Source organism: Alnus glutinosa, chromosome 3 (assembly GCF_958979055.1).
Source record: "Alnus glutinosa chromosome 3, dhAlnGlut1.1, whole genome shotgun sequence".
NCBI lineage: Eukaryota > Viridiplantae > Streptophyta > Magnoliopsida > Fagales > Betulaceae > Alnus > Alnus glutinosa.
In genome coordinates, this window is record NC_084888.1 from 10,236,443 (window position 1) to 10,259,142 (window position 22,700).

Consider the following 22,700-nt stretch of genomic DNA (forward strand, 5'->3'; position numbering starts at 1 on the left):
TTTCAAAATGCCTATGTGTTTATTTTTTTTAAAAAAAAATTATAAAAATATTCAAAGATTCAGGCATAGGTTTTTTGTTTTTTTTTTTTGTAAATTCCGTTAAATTATGACCAACACCTAAATTGTAGCAATTTTTTTTTTTTCTAAAAAAAATGAGGAGTATTTTGAAAATTTTGACGGAAAATTCTAATGGAGGTTGAAAATAAAAAAAATTGAAAGATGGATACTCTAAATTGACACTTTTTAAAGTTTGAATACCTTTTTGTAAATGTGATGAAAGATCAAGAATTATAAATAAAATTCTAAAAAAGAAAAACACAAGGAAAAATGATGGTAGACCAACAAGTAGAGGCAACCGAATTTCTAATTGGGAGGCAATTTCCAATGGTTTTACCATTGATTTAGATAAAAATAAGAGCGAAGAAAAACGCTTGAAGTACTATAATTTTTATTATAGCCCATATACTTTAGTGACAATTTATATGAATATATCACGGTATAAAATAGATAAAAAATAATTATAAGTAACAAAATTCAATAAACAAAATTAATTATTTAAAAACTGACATAATATTAATAATAATAATAATAATTACTCTGTGAATTATAACGTCAGTAAAATCTATACCGAGAGCGAAAAGAGCAAAACTCAGCGCTAGCAATTAGAACAATCAAGGGTAATTCTGCGATTTTACGAACCTTGCGGGAAACACGACTTTCAAACTGCGAGAAGGGTACTTTGGTCATCACGATGACCCACCACTTTTGAAAAAAAAAAAGAAAGAAAGAAAATAATAATATTGCTCCATTTCCCTACACAGTAGAGAGCGAAGACCTCTGAGCCGAAAGTGACGAACCAATGAAAACTCACAGAGCAAACGCAACAACAACAACTACAACAGCAACAATGAAACCAAAAGCAAACCAAAGCAAGCTACTTTTCCTCTGTCTTCAGCTAGGGTTCGCTCTTTGCTGATTTCAAATTCTCATTCCATTTCTTTTGTTTCCTTAGCTTCCAAAAACAAAAAAAAAACCATCACATGCTCCACAATATCTCCCACTAGCTCCACCCAAAAAAAGAAAAAAGAAAAGAAAAGAAAAGAAAAGAAAAGAGAGTCTAGTGGCTTTTGATTTGAGCTATGTTTTTTGTTTCTTTCCGTGAAAGCTTGGGAAAAATGTTTCAGCGGCAGCAGAGGAATCTTCGGGGACCATGAGGATTAGTGAAACTCTGTCGTCTTGGCTGGTTGCAAGGACGTAAAAGGGTGAGATCGGCAGGGAAGATTTGGGTTCAGAGCAAGATTGGATCTTCTGGGAAAACCTCTATTCTGGGGCATGGTTTTTTGAGAGATTCCGAGTCAGTGATTGGGATTCTTTTGTAGGATTGGCTGAGTTGGATCGGGCACTCGGTCGAGTTGCTGGATAGGTAAGAAGAGCTTAGCTTTCACGGGGAAACATCTGGTGCGAAACGTTTCGTGGTGTTTGTGTTTGTTGTTTTCGGCAACAGTTTCTAGTTAGGTGCTTCGAATGTTTTCGCGAGAATTCGTCAGGTTTAAGCTCTGATCTCGAAAGATTTATGTTGTCTTGTGCTTGGAGATGTCTCTTACTGAGAAAGCAAGTATAACTACGCCCTAGTCAAGGATATTGGTGTCCCTTTGTCGGTTTTACGGTTTATCTCTATCCTTGCATTTCTCAATCTCAGTATTCTAAACAAATATATAAAATTTGAACATCCAGACACAGATTTGGAAAATGCATAACGTTGCTTAAGGCTTCCATTTGTGTCTCTGTTGTAGCTCTGAAGCTCTAGGAAGTGCTGAAATTGTTATCAAGGAAGAGAAGCTACTTGGGTTCTGTTTAGGTTTCTGTGGGTTACTTGAAAATTCTGCGGTCAGATTTCCATTTGTGGCTAAGTTTGTTGTTTCGGAGCTCTACAGTGCTTGAGATTGTCAATAATAAAGTGAAGCTAGTTGGGTTTTGCTTTTTTTTTTTTTTTTTTTCTTTTTCTTTTTCTTTTTTCTTTTTGTGGGATACTTGAATTGGAAGTGTAAGAGTTTAATTGGTGGCTGCTTTTGGTGCATTGAAGCTCTAAAAGGTGGTTGGGATTGTGCTTGGGGAAGAGAAGCTGATTGGGTTTGGTTTAGTTTTTCGTGGGAAGTTGAATTTGAGGTGATTGGAGATGTCAATGTCCTGCAAGGATGGTAAACATGGGATGGACAACGGCAAGTATGTCCGGTACACACCTGAGCAGGTTGAAGCCCTCGAGAGGCTCTATCACGAGTGCCCGAAGCCGAGTTCGATTCGGCGCCAGCAACTTATTCGTGAGTGTCCCATTCTTTCCAACATCGAGCCAAAGCAGATCAAGGTCTGGTTCCAGAACAGAAGGTAAGATTGGTTGTCTGGTTTTACAATCAAATTTTGCGTTTTACGTATTTGGGTTGGTAGTGAAGGTTCAAAAGAGTAATATTTGTCATGGATTTTGGAATCTTCGTCATTTGATCATAATGCGAGCATTTGGCTTAATGGGTTTCGTCGTTTGGGAATGCTACTAGATGAAAATCTGTATTCTGAATTTCATTTTCGCATTGTTCCCGACATTTTATAAACGACCAAATGGTGTTTTAAATTTAACTTCTTTGAAAAATCCCTGTGATTCTCTGGTTGATGAGAAAACTGATGAAATGAATAGAAAAGTCTAATGTTGAATTTTAAACTTTTCTTCTGATTTGTTAAATAGAAAATGGGAAATTGTTCTCAAGAATCCTTACGAAGTCCAGTGGTTTTATTGGGCTTAGTATCCTAGATAATGAAAAATTTGTAGTTTGTCATTTAAATTTAAAATTTGTTTCTTCCCCTGCACTTTTATTTATTTATTTATTTTTCTGTTTCCAGTCTTCCATGCTGATAACAACTTCTTGCATTCGTATTTTGTTTCTTCAGATGCAGAGAGAAGCAGAGGAAAGAGGCTTCACGGCTTCAAGCTGTTAATAGGAAACTGACGGCCATGAACAAACTTTTGATGGAGGAGAATGATAGGTTGCAGAAACAGGTCTCACAGCTGGTGTATGAAAATGGTTACTTCCGTCAACATACCCAGAATGTGAGAAAATACGAATTTTTATATAGTTTCTCTTTGAATGTTAGAATCGTTAGCCCAACGACAACTGATATAATAATCCAAGATTGCATTTTCTTACCCTAGAATCTGTCAGCTACCAAAAGGGCCTGAATATTTTTTTGTTACTATATTATTGTCATTATTTTAATGAATTGTGGGGAAATTGAGATTCGTGTTTTTTTTCTCCTTCTTTCCTTACAGACAACACTTGCAAGCAAGGACACAAGTTGTGAATCGGTGGTGACGAGTGGTCAACACCATTTGACACCTCAGCATCCGCCGAGGGATGCTAGTCCTGCAGGGTTAGTGGGGATATAGGTGTTGGGTCCTTTTCAGGCATTGTGCTCTGTGACCACCTTGTTCTTTGTGTTAGTGGCTGATTATTTCATGCTTGTATTTTCTTCCAGGCTTTTGTCCATTGCAGAAGAGACTTTAGCAGAGTTTCTTTCAAAGGCCACTGGAACTGCCGTGGAGTGGGTCCAAATGCCTGGAATGAAGGTACCTTTTTGCTCTTTTTCTGAATCAATTAATTGTTAGTTCTTTCCCAGTGATTGATTATTGAAAGCTTAAGCAATGGAATGATGAGAAAACTAATTTATACTAATTCTTATTATCAAATTACAAACCCTTGATATTTGTTGCACTCCTTGGTGCTAGACTTCTAATTTCAATGGAATTTTTTTCTTGGTTTACTGGGGAAAGAGAGTAAATCTAATGTGCTGCTTCTATTCAATTTTTTAGAAGGTGGTTGCTAAAAATTGTTTGGTTGAGCAACTAGTTTTAATCATTCTTCATTATCATCTCTCTATGACATGCACAGCCTGGTCCGGATTCCATTGGAATCGTTGCTATTTCTCATGGTTGCACTGGAGTGGCAGCACGAGCCTGCGGCCTAGTGGGTCTTGAACCTACAAGGGTAAGTGTTCTGCGTTTCCTCCCTTATACACTATTCTTCTAGTTTGAGCTTATAGATTGTACTGTTGACTATATTCCTTCCAGGTTGCAGAAATCCTCAAAGATCGGCCTTCGTGGTTCCGCGATTGCCGAGCTGTGGATGTTTTGAATGTGCTGCCCACCGCAAATGGTGGAACCATTGAGCTGCTTTACATGCAGGTAAACACTAACTATTATATATTTGAAATGTCTGTGAGAACATTTTACTACCCAATTGTTTCGTGATATCTTATTTGTTAACAATGTAGCTCTATGCACCGACTACATTAGCGCCTGCTCGTGACTTTTGGTTGTTGCGCTATACTTCTGTTTTAGAAGACGGAAGCCTTGTGGTAAGTGTTTCAGAGTATTCAGGGTTATGAGTCATGACTCATAGTAGGACTGAATGCTGATTTTATACACATTCACCAGTGTACATATAAAGACATGGCTCCGTTTGTTATTTATTTATTTTTTCTGTCTTTTGTTTTCTCTTTTCAAAACAAAACATTAATAAACAGCCCAAACACAAAAAACATTTATGAAAATACAAAAATAGTTTTCATGTGAAACACTTTTTCAAACCAAAAACAAAAAAAACACCCCCCAAAAACACTTTAACAAACAGAGCCATATATTTTGTTTTTGTCTTTCTGGTTGAGCATATCTCTAGTCATTTTCATAACTTGACATGGTGCTCAGGTCTGTGAGAGGTCACTTAAAAATACTCAAAATGGTCCAAGCATGCCAACTGTGCAGCATTTTGTGAGAGCAGAAATGCTGCCTAGTGGGTATCTCATACGACCTTGCGAGGGAGGTGGTTCAATCATACACATCGTTGATCATATGGATTTGGAGGTATGAAGTCAGCACATCTTGTATTTAATAATCTGTGGTTGTGGAATATTGTTGGAGAAATTATTGACTTTCACTTGCTTGTTTTATCAACTAGCCATGGAGCGTACCAGAAGTATTACGCCCACTGTATGAATCATCAACTATGGTCGCGCAAAAGACAACTATGGCAGTAAGATTAGCTTTCTACTTTTATTATGTTAAAAATTATGACTCTTTTACCACTACTGTCTGGTACATATAGAACCATTGTGGAAATTTTCTTATTTACTCGATCAAGATACTATTGTGAATATTAAAAGTGAGGTTTTTATAGTCCCAAAATTTTCTCTCATTTTCATTCAGGCTTTGCGCCAGCTGAGGCAGATAGCTCATGAGGTTTCTCAGTCTAATGTGACGGGCTGGGGCAGACGACCTGCAGCTCTTAGAGCTCTTAGCCAGAGGCTGAGCAGGTTAACATATTCTCATCATTTGATATGATCTCTTCATTCTGTTAGTGTTCCTCTGCTGTTTAGAATCTGATAGGTGTTTTCTGGCAGGGGTTTCAATGAGGCACTTAATGGGTTCACTGATGAGGGGTGGTCAATGATGGGAAATGATGGCATGGATGATGTTACTATTCTTGTGAACTCATCTCCGGACAAGCTGATGGGTTTAAATCTTCCCTTTGCTAATGGATTTCCAGCTGTCAGCAATGCTGTCTTATGTGCTAAAGCATCAATGCTATTACAGGTCAGGATGCTTCTACTGTTTCATTCCACATTGCCTGTGGGAAATAATTAGAGACAATATTATAGCAGCTTGTAAGTTGATTAGGCTATGTTAAGTTACGTTGCTGTCTAGGTGAGTGGCCTTTCAAATGTAAAAGCAGTGTGCTATTCTACTTATAAAAAAAAAAAGCAGTGTGCTATTCTCATGGGTAGCATTTTCAATATTTCTTCTCTATTTCGTGTATTAACTAGGAAAATGGTGTCCTTTTTAATGATTATGCCCTTATTAGTATCGCTGAATTACACAGGTAGTATACAAGATATGCAGAAAAGGAAAAGAGAAAAAAATCTCACTTTTAGTTCCTGGGTTGGATATTCACAAATTTCAACTCAACTGTCTCGGAATACATATATCTGTTTTGCATTTGTAATTCATGTTGAACAATCAGCACCTTAGTTGTGTCTTCTTTAATTCTTTCCTGTCCTGAATATTTAATCCTAATTATGAAAGGAAATTCTTGCTAAAGTCAACAATTACAGTTTCACAATTGTATGACCTAATATTTTGTTGAACACCACCAATGGTCATTGTTTAGCATCCGTAAAAGTGCGAAAAATTATCTTTAGTTATTTCAAAAAACTTACTAGTAAATTGATAGTGTTCAAAGGATAGCTGAAAATATTTTGTATTTGCAGCTTTCAAATTCTTCTTCGTGTTTAATTCCAAACTGATTGTTTCTTTTTCAGAATGTCCCTCCTGCAATCCTTCTTCGGTTCCTGCGAGAGCACAGATCAGAATGGGCAGACAATAATATTGATGCTTATTCAGCTGCAGCTGTTAAAATTGGCCCCTGTAGCTTACCGGGGTCACGAGTTGGAAGTTTTGGGGGTCAAGTTATACTTCCACTGGCTCACACTATGGAGCATGAAGAGGTAGCCAATAATTCTCAATAACTGTCATATTATGTTATGTTATGTTATGTATTCCTAATGTTGTGAAGCATGGGTAAATTCTTTATTACTGTATTATTCATGCACGTGAAACAAATTTCTTTGTGTATGGTAGTTCTTGGAAGTCATTAAGTTGGAAGGTGTGGGCCATGCTCCTGAAGACACAATAATGCCTAGAGAAATGTTCCTATTGCAAGTAAGTAGTTTTTCTCTTTATTGCTATCCTATGCTCCACTATTTATTGATGGTGGTCCTTCTGACCCTGATAATTGTCCTATATCCATTTGGGGCTAACCTAGTTGCCTTCCGAGATGAGCTCTTATATCTAGTCCGATTTGGTTTTGTGCAATCACAGGTTGTCCATGCTTTTACTTAACTTGGATTGTTTTAGGTTTTTATAAATTTCTAATGTTTGGACTATGGTTTGTATTGAATGGTTTGCCATCGCAGATAAAATTGAAGCTAGAAATATAAAAGAGTGGTTTGCCATCGCAGATCTATGTTCTGTGAAAAAGGAGTGGACAATGAAACTGGCTTTGAAATTTGAATGAAAGATAGTTGTTTGGGTTCCTTGATTTTTTCTTAGTAGAATTCATATTTTTTTGGTGTTCCACTTGAAATGTGGTTAACTATTATCTTCTAAAGCTCTATTTTCTCTTGTAAGATGTTTACTATTATTTTATTTCTTGGCTTATTTGTGCAAAGTGCCATTCCTTCTGTTAAAAGAGGAACCACAGGTTTTATAATTGCCACAAGTTTGCATGATAGCCACTGGTTAACTATTATCTTTCCTTTTTCTCTCTCCTTTTTCCCCTCTTGAAGTTCTAAGTGATCAACCAGACTGCCAGTCTACTTTTGTGCCTTAGCAACTGCTGTTAGAATGAAGTAGCTAGCTTTCTTTGCCCATATTGGTTTACTAGGGGAAAAATTGAACATATGGACTTAAATGCTGTCATCATACCTGGTTGAATTGGTGAAGGGAGTTGGGATTCATTCTAGTAGAAATAAACACGATTTTTTTTTTCCTGTCTTGTTCTTTTTGTTGTTTGTCATAATGTTTTTATTCCTGGTCTCTCTTAGTTTACTTGTTTTTGCTGGTTGATAGCTATGTAGTGGAATGGATGAGAATGCTGTTGGGACTTGTGCGGAACTTATTTTCGCTCCAATTGATGCTTCTTTCGCTGATGATGCACCTCTTCTGCCTTCTGGTTTTCGCATCATTCCTCTTGATTCTGGGAAGGTTAGCTTCAAAATTGGGGCATGTAAGGTTTTGTTCTCTTCTACCTCATTCTTGGAGTTTCTTAGTTAACGCACTCTAAAATTTTGCAGGAGGCCTCTAGTCCAAACCGCACCCTGGACCTTGCTTCTGCTCTTGAGATTGGGCCAGCTGGTAATAAAGCCTCTAATGATTATTCTGCTAATGCTGGCTGTGTGAGATCAGTGATGACTATAGCATTTGAATTTGCATTTGAGAGCCACATGCAAGAACATGTAGCTTCCATGGCTCGGCAATATGTCCGCAGCATTATATCATCAGTTCAGAGGGTGGCGTTAGCACTCTCTCCTTCTCATTTGAGTTCACATGCTGGTCTTCGGCCACCATTGGGCACTCCTGAAGCTCAGACCCTTGCTCGATGGATCTGCCAGAGTTACAGGTGCGTCAGTTGTTATTTTTAAACTTGTGTTCTTGTACATAATCGGAGCAATGATTTTGCTATGCTGTAATCTGGATGTGTTGCACCTAAAGAAGAATGTTCTTATCACCAGACTGTAAAATGTTGGAAAGCTTCGCCTTACTTGGACCTTTTTCTTTATCCTGGATAAGTGGCTTTATGGAAACTTTTGTAAGGGAAATCACTGTTATATTCATTCGGATAAGTTGCTTGACTCTTTCTGATTATGCAGGTGCTACATGGGAGTGGAGCTACTCAAATCTGGCAATGAAGGGAGTGAATCCATTCTCAAAACCCTGTGGCATCACTCAGATGCAATAATGTGCTGTTCTTTGAAGGTGTGCATGAAAACTACCTATGGTTACCCCCCATGACAAGAATACCCAAAATCCCTAAAATCTCTCACTCACAGAGACACATGCACACACGCTCAAATAGTATACTATGAGTACTTAAATTGGGGATCATACTATCAGGATTACAGCTTTATGAAAATGGACTGTTCCATCTCTTGAAAATCGCCAAAGTATTTGACAAAAGAGAAACTAGAAAGTCTTTTGCATTGGCATGAATAATTTAAGATGCAATAATTTTTTTTGACACACCTCTTCTACCAGCCTTATGGGTCAAAACAATTTTCTGTTCTACTGGATGAGTGCACTGAAACATCAAGAGATTATTCTTGACAATGCTAAATCAAATGTTGATTTATGTGAGGTTGATGGGTATTCACAAATTGTCTAATTTATATTGCCTTCACAAATTTGTATGTAGAAATGAATAATTCATTTCTGTCTAAATATTCAAGTTAAGTTCAATTTTTAACCTTTAGACCAATTGAACTTAAGGCTTAGTTTTTGCAGGCATTGCCAGTTTTCACGTTTGCAAACCAGGCAGGGCTTGACATGCTTGAGACCACCTTGGTTGCACTGCAAGACATAACTCTGGAGAAGATATTCGATGATCATGGCCGAAAAACACTCTGCTCAGAGTTCCCACAGATAATGCAACAGGTCTGGCAGAAATTTTTCTGTAATCTGTAATTTATTCTTTCCATTTCATGTTCTTAGCAATTGCAACCGAACATAAATAATTAATCCAAAAAAAGAAAAAGAAAAAAAAGAAACCAAACATAAATAAGCTTAAGGAGAGCTAGCATAGGGCCTTAGTGGAGTCATTGTGAAATATAGAAGTCCTTACCAATATCAGTTAAAAGAGTCCTAATAGTTTTCCTCCACATGTTAAAGCATAGACCCGTTCGGGTGCAATAAATTATTTATGAGGTCACTTTAGTGCTTCATGAGGCATTGTTTAATAAATTTATTTTCTATATTTTTTTTTTTGGTCCTTTTTGGTAGGGCTTTGCTTGTCTCCAGGGTGGTATCTGTCTCTCAAGCATGGGTCGACCAGTCTCATATGAGAGAGCAGTGGCTTGGAAGGTGCTGAATGAAGAAGAGAATGCTCATTGCATCTGCTTTATGTTTGTGAATTGGTCGTTTGTATGACATCAGCACATCTGACAGAGATCAGATGAATTATAGAACTCCAAAACCTTTATTTGCTTGTTAGACTTTCTGCTAAAAAACCTTGTTACGGATTATGACTGCGTATGTGTTACCCTGCTTTGTTGTACCCTGAAAACTGATACATGTTCCATGGTATGTTATGCTTTAATCAGTAAATTGATGTTAACAGCATGCTCTGGTGTGGGCTGGTTTGACCACAAGGCCCTAGAATCCATAACCAGAAGGGAGGAGTTTTGGAAACTTTTGAGGTTGTGTTTAGGCATTTTTGTTGTAATCTCATGTGAACATTGCAATAGGGAATGTGTGTTTTAAGGGGGCATCAAACACATCCACTGAGATCTAAATTCGGTCCTGTTTGGAACCAGGGCCAATGTTAAAACAGCTGAGTACCCGAGTGAAACTGACCTTTGCTTGATTGAACATGTCTATGTTGCTTGTATGTATTTATAAAGATGCAGACTTTTTAGTTATGATCTCCCTAACTGTATTTCATTACTTGTTCGTTTACTGAAGGGTTGATGTGTGGTGCTTGAGAATCCCAAGGATTGTTTTATCAAACTATAATTGATGGAGTATCGAAAGATAAACTATTTTATGGCCTAGATTAGATTTTGCAGCATCTAATAGTGTATATGGTACCAATTTTTTTAAAAACTTGAAATGACGCGGCAATGTAAGTAACATATACATTGTTAGATGTAAACTATGAAATAGGTTCTTTCTATTTCACAATTTTCTCTTGAAATGGAGAGCATCCTATTTCAATTAGCCGGTTTGGGTGGTCTTTGCAATAAGGGCGGGGCACGTTGGTACCGTACTAGAAAAATGCTTGAGGCGATAAATTATACAAAATAGCATTCCTAATGAACTAACCGAAGTTTAGCTAGATATTTCTCGAGAGCGCTACACGTCAAAGTCTTTAAATATTAATTTACTTCATTTAAATATTCTTCTTTATTATGGTAGTTGGAAGGTATTCTTTTGGAAATTCATCCCTAAAATCAAAAGAGCCTTGCGAGAAGAATCAAATTGCACAATAATTCAAACTGTGAAAATTCCTTTTTTTTCCATCGAGAAAGGAAATTACCAACAACCAACTAACGTGTAAAATTGAATATCAAAGAGATTGACTAGACACTTCCATGTAACATCAAATGCAACTCTCACTAACAAATGGCGTTAACTCCTACTGCCACCTAAGCCCTTCATGCGCACTCCACAAGCTTCCATTAATAATCCACCATCCTCTCTCAGATTGTTGCCATCTGTCCCAGCTCTTCCCAGATGATGCCAAGTGCATCCATGTAACGATCTCAATTCTAAATTAGAGTAAAATTGTAAGCTTGGCCAAGTAGATGGGCTTAGAGATGTGTATGCAGTATGCTCATTAGTGTGATTAGTTTATCCTAGTTAAATGGATCAATGCACCCTTAAAAACATAGCATAAATATTTCTATTTTAAAGTCCAATATCAAAGACATGGTTAATTTAATGGCTAATTAACAAATAGAGTATTAAGAGGGCATTAGATTGAATCTCCACAAAACTAATTTTATATTTTTGCACAAATATGACCTATTTCCTTACAATGAGATTTCTTATAAAAACCCTAGTTCTAAAAACCCTAGCTGTCCATGCATCTTAAAAACTCCAAGTTTAAATTTTAAAATATTATTTTTAAGGCAAGTTAGTAAATTGTATTAATTAACTTTAATTCCTTATCATGAACCTAGTCCACATTACACCCTTATTCAAATGAAACAAAATTGAATAGAATTAATGCATAAAATGAGATTATAGAAAATTGCATTGAAGGATTTAAGAGAGAAATAATTTTTTCTTTATTAGTTCTTATAAGATTTTCCATAATCAATATGCATCGACAAATTTATTTCGAATCACATTAAGATCCTATGCAATCTTTTCTTAATAATTTTAGCCTATATGTGCATCCTATCACATTTAGAAATTACATGGATTAATGTTAGCTCAATATTTTGCACATTTTGTACGTATTAATGAATTGAAATAATTTTCTTTTTAGCCTTTTATTATCACATGTGATACCATATTTGAAATTGAAAATTTCAAAATAGTCATAATTTTCTACACATATACGGTTAAATATGACTAGATTTTTATTACACTCATTCTTGCATTAAAATCGCATGGGGTGTTATCTTCTAGACAAAGTAATTATATCTCTTATCATTGCATACAATCCTCCACGCCACTTTTGGCATTTATCTCAAAAAATTTAATTTGTCAAAATTTCCTTAAATCACTTCATTCTTAAAAACCCAAGAAACAAAATTGAAACCGAGACACAAACCCTAGCCTTCATTCTCTACCCTAGCTGTATACATTAAATTCTCACATATTTTCTCTCTTCTCATTATTCTAACAAAATACACATAGTCGTCTCTCTCACTTCCTCTTATTCTACCATTTTTTCAAGAACACCAAAACTTAGCACTACCCATTAGTCTTCAAGAAAATTTCAATGTACTCTCTCTCTCTCCTCTCCCCCCCCCCCCCCCCCCCCCAAAAAAAATAATAATAATAATAATATCAAACCACATGGTTGTAAAGGAAAATAAAGGTCATCACCAAGTCATTTCAACCTCTCATTTTCTTGCACGCGGTAAGTTTCTTGACCTTTATTTTTCCCTTCCCTAGCAAAATATTTCAATGGCTTTAACAGATAATATATGTCTATTTGGATAACTTCAAATCATATATTATCACTATTAGTTTCCCTAACTTTGTTTTCTGCTACCATGTCTAAGATATTATAACATAAACTAAAGGCAAGTGTTTACTGATTTTATTAAATTTTAATATTCGTAGTATTATCTTTTGACAAACCATGAGTATACATCGGATTTATTTTATTTAACGAAGGATTTACATAGTAATATCATATTTAAGATGCATGACAAATTCAAATATTACATATACTCAAATCCATTTATCAAAGTTACTAAAAAGTCATGAGTTATTCTACAAATCGAAGAAGTTACGTTAAGATCACTATATCATAGTTTTAAAACACATATGGATTGGCCAAGGAGTGAGAACATGTAGTCGGACCATGTAGTGTGTTCATATAATTATAGTTTTCAAAATACTATGCATAAATCGTCATCAATGATTTAAGAAACATATTTTTATGTAAAAATAATTTAAGGATTTGATTAGGAATATGGAAAAGTAAGGTAGGTCATGACCATACAAGGCTCAATTTTCCATGAAACAATTTTAATTAAAATAGAAACTATATTTTATGTTAACTATGCAAATTTTCATTAAACTAGTTAATCAATTGCGTTGCTTTCACAAAAATGTTTTAAAGGATTTATGGTTTGGATTAGTTCCGAAAGGAGTACAAAAAGAAAAAAAAAATAAAAAAAGAAAATTAAAATGTTTAAGAGATGCATTTGATCCATTATACTAAAGTTTTGGACCTGAGTAATTGTTTTAGTTAGGAAAGTCGGTTGGTCTATCCTAACTAGGCTAGCAATCAGATATTAATATAATCATATATTTGGTTCAGGTAGTTGCTAGACAAGAGCACCTTTTAGAGCAGTATCATGGTAAGGAGATCCTTAACTTCTTCTAAATATAATTTTATTGTATGATATCACTATAAAATATCTTCATTTATTTATGAAAATTTCTTATGCTATGTTATATTTATGTATACATTAGTAACTGTGCTTACATGAAATAATTTTTATAAGATAGTTTTAAATCCTTAGATTTATTTTATATCACTCAACTTGGTATGGGTACAACCCTTGACTTTTATGGAAGTTTTAAATGAAAGGTCATCTATTTTAGGAAATTCTATTTTTAGAAAGTTCTCAATTACTCTATTGAATGTAAGTTTCCAATTATGAAAAGTTTTGAATAAGAAAAGTTATAATGTTATGAAAACCTTCCTACACGTATTCTTAACAAGTTTTATCAGCAGTAAAGGAAAACGAAATGATTTATTATGTCAAGGACACGTGTGTGAATGAGGTTATTTTGACCCAAGAGATATTCACAAATGTATGAACTCATTACCGTTGCTCGAAATGGAAGTGCAACCGCTGAAGGATGTTGAGAAGGCGGTAATTTATCTCTATGTCATGCTACATGCACTTCAATTAATTAGCTAACGGGCAGGTTTGTGGCCACAGTCGCTACCATTAGGGGCGGAACCAGCTTTTGGAATTTGGGGGGCAAAATTGAAAAAAAAAAAAATTGGTGGGGGCAAAATTATAAAAATAAAAATTTAAGGGTTTAATTTTAATATTTTTTTTTGTGTTTTTTTTGTTTTTTGGGAAAACCTTAGGGCTTGGGGGGCCCAAGCCCCAAGGTAGCTTTGCCCCTGACTGCCATGGTCACAAGGACCGCACTACCCTAGTACACATGGCATAATAGTGTACATGGACCCTAAAATGAGGAATTTTATTTATAAGCAAATATTTATATGATTTAAGTGTGTGAGAAATAATAGATTTATATTTTATATTTTTCGAAAATTTAAAGAGTAAGAGTGTTACAAATACAGTTTTAAGGAAAATGAATTTAACTCAACCGTTTTATGGTTGAGGATTTTCTTACCGAGCATTTCTAGCTCACCATTTGTTTTGTTTTCAGGTTATGAGTAAGGTTTAGGATGCCAGAATGTGGGGTTAGAAGATCCATAGAGAGCATGGTCATGAAACATTTTATCTTAAATAAGTTCAATTATAAAATGAGAATTTTTTTATTGTCATCATGATATTTTGACCAAACGTTTTTGCATTTACTAATTTTATTTATTTATTTGACACAGTATTCTTAACATGCATTTAAGTCAGCATTTAGTTAATTGCTCTTGTAACCTTATAATACTTTGCGCCTCTAAGAGAACAAGTGGACAAACCTAACCCTAGCAGCTGGGGATGTCACAATCTCATTTCCTGAGCTCCACAATTCCCCCCCCCAAGTGCTTACTCTCACTTTCTTTTCCTTTCCATGGACCTTGCCCTATGGGGTGTACATACAAATGCGGTTATTTGTAATATTTGCAACTGCATCTGCAAAATGTAGAAATCGCTTTTAGATATTCGCATTCACATCTGCATAATGTTTTAGCTAATCGCATTTGTGCGGGTATTATCTGCTATCCGCATATTAGGTAATAGGCTATTTGGACCTATTTATGCTTTTTAGGCCTTCTTTTGGGCTCTATTAGAGTCTATTTTAAATGATTTTGAAAATAATTTAGGTTGATTTTTAGTGTTTTTGACTTGTTTAAATTTTTTTTTAAGCCCTAATCTTTTGAATATATATTGATTTCACATTACTTTTGCCTTTTTGACTAAGTGTTACACAAGAAAGCAATACATTCAATCAAACCAATATAAACATATATAGCCTATACATAATCCAAAACGACGTCATTTTAGTAAATTTAATAAATAAAATATATAAGAAGTATAAAAAATATATATTATATATAAAGAGTATTAACCGCATCCGCATACCCTAAAATTGTTATTTGCATGCATGCGGATAGCTGATAATGGATTAATGTTGCGGATAGCCAATGCGAGCGGTTGATATCCACCCGCATGTGCACCCTTGCCTTGCATGACTTGAATCCGCTGCATTAGTTGCGTAACAGGTTTTCAATTGATCAAAAAATGTGTACATTTTCCCTCATAGGATGAATATACAAATGCCAAAAATCTTTTGAAACACCACAAGAAAAATATTGAGATGATTAAGGGAGTGGGGGGGGGGGGGGGGGGGGGGGGGGAAAGGTTTGTACATCAAAAGCGGATATTGAAGCTGCTTTTGTTAGTTACTTTTCTGACTTATTCACGGCTGGTTCTGATCTTGACATGGATGGTTGTTTGGGGGCTCTAGAAAATAAGGTAACCACCCTGATGAATCAAAACCTTCTAGCTGAGTTCATTGTGGAGGAAATTTCTGAGGCTCTGCAACAAATGGCCCCTCTGAAGGCACCACGTTCGGATGGTTTTTCAGCGAGTTCTTACCTCCAAAATTGGGCTACTATCCACACGGAGGTATGCGCAGCAGTTCTACATTTTTTTAATACTGGAATGGTGAATAATGTTATTAATAAAACTCATGTTGCCCTTATTCCAAAAAAATTACAGCCTGAATTTGTCTATGATTTTAGACCAATTAGCCTCTGTAATGTCTTGTAAAAATTAATTTCTAAAGTGCTGACTAACAGACTGAAAATGGTGTTGCCAGATATTATTTCTTGTACACAGAGTGCTTTTATTTTAGGAAGGTTGATTTCTTTAGAAGACATATCTTTTTTTCAGTTGAAATACAAGTATGGAGAGGAGGCAAGAAATTTTGAGGCTCTTTGGGTTGTCTGAGACTTACCGGATTGACACTTACCTTGGGCTCCCTTCCTTTGTGGGCTGATCAAAGGAACATGCTTTTAGCTTTATTAAAGATAGGGTGTGGAAGAAAATTAGCAATTGGAAGAATTCATTTCTATCTCAAGTTGGTAAGGAAGTCCTGTTAAAAGCTGTTATACAGGTTATACCGACCTATTGTATGGGAGTTTTCCAACTTCCCATTTCTCTCTGCAAGTATATTAATAGTATGATGCAGAATTTTTGGTGGAGCCAACTGAACAAAAATTCTAGAATTCATTGGATGAGTTGGGATCGTATGGGGCGCTCAAAATCTGTGGGAGGGATGGGTTTCAGAGATATGGTGCTATTTAATAAGGCTATACTTGCCAAACAAGGGTGGAGGATTCTCCAAAATCCTTCCTCCTTGATCGCAGCAATCATTAAAGCTAAGTACTTCTCGCATGGAGATTTTTTGAACGCTTCTTTAGGCAATAAACCATCTTTTGCCTGGAGGAGTATTTGGCATGCTAGGGAGCTATTATCACAAGGCTTATTATGGAGAATGGGCGATGGTCAGAGTATTGAAATATGGGGTGACCGCTGGCTTCCTACCCCTCATACTTTTAAGGTTCAATCCTGTCCTTTGTTTTTGGATAACAACTCGTTAGTATCTTCTCTGATTGATCCATTATCTAAAACTTGAAAGTTGGATTTGCTTCAGAAAGTGTTTAAAGATGAAGAAGCGCTAGTTATTGCCAACATCCCTCTTAGTCCCATGTTACCGCAGGACCGCTTAATTTGGCGTGGCACTTCAAATGATGTTTTTACTGTGAGAAGTGCCTACCATTTGGGAAAGGAAGCATAGGAATGTTTGGTAGCTCAAAGCTCTTAATCAAAGCCAGATCAAATCGTTTGGAAGACTTTATGAGCTTTGACATACCAAATGTGGTGAAGATTTTTGCATGGGGTGCTACCTACTAGGGAGAACTTGTGGAGAAGAAAGGTATTGGAGGATGCCAGTTGTCCCTGCTGTTTGAGCGAAACAGAAACTCCCATTCAGGGACGGAGGGAGGGGGGGGCTGGCAGGGGCCATGGCCCCCCCCAAATTTCTTAAAAAAAAAAATTTTAAGGTGACAAAAAAAAAATAATCTAAAAATTTAAAAAATTTAAGGTAAAAAAGAAAATTTAGCTTACTTGGCCCCTACCCAAAAATTTTTTTCGGCCATTGGCCCCTACCCATAAGAACTTCTGGCTCCGTCCCTGCTCCCATTCATGCAATTTGGTCTTGTCCTGCTACCCAAGACGTGTTGGGGTGTCATTTATCACCTTTCCAAAAATGCAGTTGGGAAGTCCACTCTTTTCGGGAGCTTTTTGAACGTAGTATCTATAATTTTGATAAGGAAAAGGTGGAGTTGTTGGTATCTGTTGCCCGAGCTATTTGGTTCAGGAGAAACAAATTGTTATTTGAAGGACATTTTGCACACCCAGATGAAGTTTTTAATGGTGCCCTTAAGTCCCTTGCTAAGTACAAAGAATGCCTACATATGGATGTTCCACAGCTTCCTAGTGGTTCTAACTTGAACCAAAATATCCATCATGATATTTGGTGTCCCCCTCCTTTGGGTTTTGTCCAAATGAATTGGGATGTAGATGTTAACAAAAAGGAGGGATATATTGGGGTGGGTATCATTGCTAGGGATTGTATGGGCCAGTTTTTGGGTGCTCGGAGTTTTTGCCAGAAAATTAGAGTTGATGCTAAACTTGCAGAGACTATTGTAGCCTTGGGAGCGGTAATTTTTAGCTCGGAGGCTAGTTTTTTTGATGCCATTTGTGAAGGGGATGCATCGCAGGTTGTAGCAGATATTAACTCTAATCCCCCTTTTCTTTCTAGTACTGGCCATTTCATTGAAAGCATTCATACGGAGAAGTTGGGGCTTCACTCTTGTCGTTTTGTTTTTGTTCCTCGATGGGCAAATATGGCAGCCCATACTTTAGCTAAAGAGGCTATTTGTAATAAGAATGATGTGTGTTGGCTGGAGGACGTTCCTAGTAGCATCTCCAACATTTTTATTAGGGAAGCTTGTTTTTCCCTAGATCCTTAGTTTTATCGAGTCAATTTCTGTATCTATTTTTTGATCAATGAAGTTTCAGAATTATTATGTTAAAAAAAAAAAAAAAATGCCAAAAATGAATTGGTGAAAAAAGCTTGCTAGGCCTAAACGAGCGAGTTTGACAAGAAGCTAAATTACTGTGGCACTACCGTACTCGCAAAAGTGGTATACATTTTGAGGGAGCTCGGCAAATTTTGCCAAAAAATGGCGTATGGTAAGCTCGTTAGGAATGCTCTTATACCTCGATAGCCTGTTTAGTTGTCCTATGGAATTCAAGTTGGTTAAATGCATGATGGATAGTGTTAATTGTGTAAATCCAGTCTTAATTGTTAATTTGTTACATTGTGCTGTGACCACGATGAATAGGATAACATTGTAATTTAAAGCTTAATGAAAATATTTTAAATTTCACATAAAATATTATATTAATTTGTTTATGTTTTTTTCTTACTGGGGCCAATACAACATTTAATCAGTATTCCATCTAACTGTAGTTCTGATCATGGGTAAATAACTCAGCACATTTGAGCAAGATTGAATCCGTGATTTACCCACCATTGCTTACGAGCAAATCAGGAAGTTCTAGGACCATTTGCAGTCATATTGTCAAACATCCTGCTTTTTCTCAGGGTGAGTGCAATTTGGTTTGGATTGGGATGGTTCTGCCTCAAGGCCCTTGAGGCCTCGACCAAGAACTAGAACAAGGAGATTAATTAGATGGTTGATTGATCTCCTATGTGTTAAATCATCAATCGTTTCAAAAGCTTAAGTTGATAAGAATAGATTTATTTCATTATTTAATTAATATTCTTAAACCATGCTAGAGCTGGAAGAAATGAGAATGTCGGGGTTGTTTTTAGGAGATTAAACCGAGATCTCGCTAGCTTTATAGGGATTCTCTCCTGATGGTTTTAGTCATGGATTTTATTTTATTTCATTTTGTTTAATTTATTAGTACTTACCCAAAAAAAAGAAGTCTGAGTTTGTTTATGTGACAAACAAACACCAAAAAGGAGTATTATGACAAAGAAAATAAACAATAATTCCGAGACTTAAATAGATGTAAAATGGCTATATTATTGAAGAACTGTAAATATGTAGAAATACATGATTCTAGCTCTTTAAATACGGCTGGTAATTACAAATAAAGACCTTGAGGTCAGAGTACAAGAGTGAGGACCATATGGTGGTAGCTCTTCACAACATCTTACAACTAATTAAACCCATAAAGACCCTGAAGGGTGAGATACATTAATTATTAGGATTTAGAACCACTTTTAATTAGTACATGACCCTGGAAGGTACAAGAGATAGGAGAATCTGAACCCAACCAAGAAACTCCTAGAGGATAACTGATATTTAGGCGGAGATCAACTCATAAAAGACGAGTCCAAAAGCTCGGAGATGAAAAAGTGCATAGAACTGGAAATAAAGATTCTCAACAATTTTATTGCCTGAATTGTTTACAATTTGAGGAGCTGCAAATTGCTGATGATCCGGATTTGAGCTTGGGACTAACCCAAAAAACCTTGCAAGGCAACGAAAAGGTTGGTCTACCAATTAAATAGAGATGATGAAATAATGTGTAAGCTCAAGGAGAGACATTAGCTTCTTCTCTATTGCTAATGAAAAATCCTATTGGGCTTTAAAATTAAAGGTTGGAACGGAGATATATATATATATATATATATATATTAAGGCTTTTTGCATGAGGACTCAATTGCCTATGGCGAGATCGTTGATCTCCCTTGTAATTGCCGGAATGCAACTTGAACTCCGAGCGATCCCGCCGGGCTTGTTTTGCGCTCCTTTGTCCCTTGGACTAATAGACGTGGCCCTCACTCTCCTTCCTGATTTGCTTTTCTTCAACATCTCTCTCATGGCCTCGGCCTGATACAAAACTGGATAAGCCCTACCGAACTTGTTAAAACTTACGCATGCAATCATGTGCGAACTCAAAGCCTCCTCTCTCTTCCCTCCATTTTTCTCCACCTCTTCCTTCACCGCCTCGGTGCACAGCCCACATATCCATTTCCCGAAGAACTTCCCGCGCACCTTCTCAATGTACTCCGGCGTGCACTCCTCGCACATGCCGCAGCACTCGCACCTCGCGTTTTCAACTTCGGAGATTGGCGGGAGGTTTAAGTCGATGATCCCTTCCTGGCTGAGTTCGTACGAAATGTCCGACACCGTTCGTTGAAGGTTGTCGGACGACAGTTTTGGCGGCTTGGAAAAGTCGTTGTTCTTCCTAGTAGTGTAGGAGCTGACAAGAGCCTCTCCGTGTGGCGCCATATATGACAGACAATACGAAGTAATTAATTTCTCGAAGATTTTGGAAGTTGATGACTTAGTTGAGTGATATCTCATGGTGGTAGAAGGAAAGAAGAGCATTCTTATTTATACTAGTTCTGTTTCTACTCTTGAGAATCTCAACAGTGAATTTATGTGGATGTTGGAAACTCGCCTGTCAATTATCACAGGCGGTGGTGAAGAAGCTAAATTTTTCGAGAAAGTTTTTTCTTTCTTTTATTGAAAAAGCAAGTTGTGCTACTTTTTGAAGTATGAAATAACTACTTAATTATTACCAAAATTAAATAAAAAAAAAAAAAATGTTTTGAATGACTACTTTTTTATTTTGGTCTTTTATTGGAAATTAATTAAAGAGGATATATGGTCGTGATTCCATGAATAAGGATATCTTGCCTATTATTTATTTATTTGTTTATTCTCCACAAATTAAAAAAGAATGAGTTTGCTATGCTGCAATGGGTTCATCAATTACTTATGCCGACGAAGAGAAATTTCTTTTTTTTTTTTTTTTTTTTTTTTTCCTTTTTAAAGAACTCTTCTCAAAGTAAAATTATTGCGGGCCAGTTAATCTCGAATGCATTTATTATAGAAGACTTACGTAACAAATTGTTCTAATTACAAAACATTTGTAATTCCGAAGACCTAATCTCAAAACCCCGGTACACAACATGTTTACCTCCTACCGTAGTCCGTAGTAGTTTCAAAACCTTTGGCCTTCTTCTTTATAGATGAGCTTCACGAACAAATTAATCTTGTCCGCTTCAAAATTGAAACTCCGGTCAGTGGCTACATGCTATTTTGTGGTTTGAAAGGCTAAGAAGAAACTAGCATAAGTTTAATTTTTTGGTAGTTTGGAGGGACATTGTCGCAAGTTAAAGCTTGAGAGAGACATTGTCAATTGAGTAGTAATTGAAGGGGAGGTAGTTTAATTTCCAAAGAAAAATAAATAAAAATTAAAGAAACAATAGCTTTCGATCTCCTTTGTGAATTGTACAATATTTGTAAAACCAAATAATGGACATGAAAGGGGAAAAAAGAAACAAAAAAACATTAAATGAATAAAGTCATATATATAAATGAAAGGAAGTAATTTTTTAATTTATTTATTTATAATTTTCTGAAATCTCCTTTTGTGATATGTGACTGTAAAACGATATGAATTGGGCATTCACGTGTGTTCCTAGTGTAGCCATATAAACCTTAGCTTAAAACTCTCCTTTTGAAGGGTTAAAACATGAAAGAAAAGGACTGCCTCAAATGGGTCTTAATTCTCTTCCCCTACAACCATAAACCCCAAGTTCACGAGCAGCAAATTAAACCAATCATCCATGCGAGTGAGAGCAAGAGACATGCTGTTGGAGTTAGGTAGGTATCACGTACAAAAAAGCTATATATTAATAAAATAAAGGAAAGAGTCTATCAAGTAATAACTATCAATAAAGGAAGGGAGGGATAGACTTAAAAATCTGTGGATTGTGCACTTCTCATGTGATTCAAATGCTTGGAGACTGAGTACCAAGCAAACATATATTAGTATTGTATTGGTATTAGGCCAAGATGAAATCTAGCCGCACGATTTCATGAGCTTTGGGTAGAACTCATATTTGAAAACTGGTTTGTAATGGGCATATATTCAAGAGTTTATATACACTTGGTTAAGATTGTACTTAATGGGAGTGTACATGTGAATATCCGTGCGGTTATTTGTTATATCCGCACTAGCAAAATGCGGATATCGCTTTTAGATATCCGCATCCGTACGTGCGCTTATTGTGGTTATTATCCGCTATTTACAAATAGGCAATTCCCTTATTTTAAATGCTTTTAATAATAATTTTGACTGATTTTTAGTCTTTGAGCTTCTTTTAAAAATATAATGCAACACCAAAAATATGTAGAACCGAGAAAAAGAAATGGGATAATAGATACGACTTCAAAATATTTATGGTTATCGATGCTCACAAGAAACACACTTAAGTTTTTTTTATCTATGATTCAATGAGCATAACAATCAAACCAGCAAACATAAATAAACATAAATTACAAATTCAACATAAAAAACATAAATTGTTTAAATATTACACATTCATAAATGGAATATATATATATATAAAGGGAATGCGGATGCTATTCCGCATC

General features: G+C 35.9%; 2 protein-coding genes across 3 annotated transcripts; one reads left to right on the forward strand and one right to left on the reverse strand.

The window, feature by feature from the left end:
- The first annotated feature begins 842 nt into the window (after window positions 1-842).
- LOC133862662 (homeobox-leucine zipper protein ATHB-15) lies at window positions 843-10,238 on the forward strand. 2 transcript variants are annotated; one of them, XM_062298508.1, is made up of 19 exons: window positions 843-1,966; window positions 2,084-2,382; window positions 2,938-3,097; window positions 3,317-3,417; window positions 3,523-3,613; window positions 3,936-4,031; window positions 4,115-4,228; window positions 4,318-4,401; window positions 4,751-4,906; window positions 5,001-5,075; window positions 5,249-5,355; window positions 5,443-5,635; window positions 6,361-6,546; window positions 6,680-6,760; window positions 7,670-7,804; window positions 7,894-8,219; window positions 8,470-8,575; window positions 9,101-9,250; window positions 9,596-10,238. In XM_062298508.1, the coding sequence occupies exons 2-19, from the start codon at window positions 2,177-2,179 to the stop codon at window positions 9,740-9,742; spliced, it is 2,514 nt and encodes an 837-aa protein (XP_062154492.1). In that variant the 5' UTR covers window positions 843-1,966; window positions 2,084-2,176; the 3' UTR covers window positions 9,743-10,238. The 2 variants fall into 2 exon arrangements, with proteins under 2 accessions (XP_062154492.1, XP_062154493.1); XM_062298509.1 differs by having other exon boundaries at window positions 843-1,666; window positions 1,794-2,382.
- A 9,070-nt stretch (window positions 10,239-19,308) lies between these two features.
- LOC133864512 (uncharacterized) lies at window positions 19,309-20,608 on the reverse strand. The gene has a single exon (XM_062300865.1). It carries the CDS (start codon window positions 20,541-20,543, stop codon window positions 19,968-19,970), a length of 576 nt encoding a protein of 191 aa, XP_062156849.1. The 5' UTR covers window positions 20,544-20,608; the 3' UTR covers window positions 19,309-19,967.
- Window positions 20,609-22,700: the final 2,092 nt, after the last annotated feature.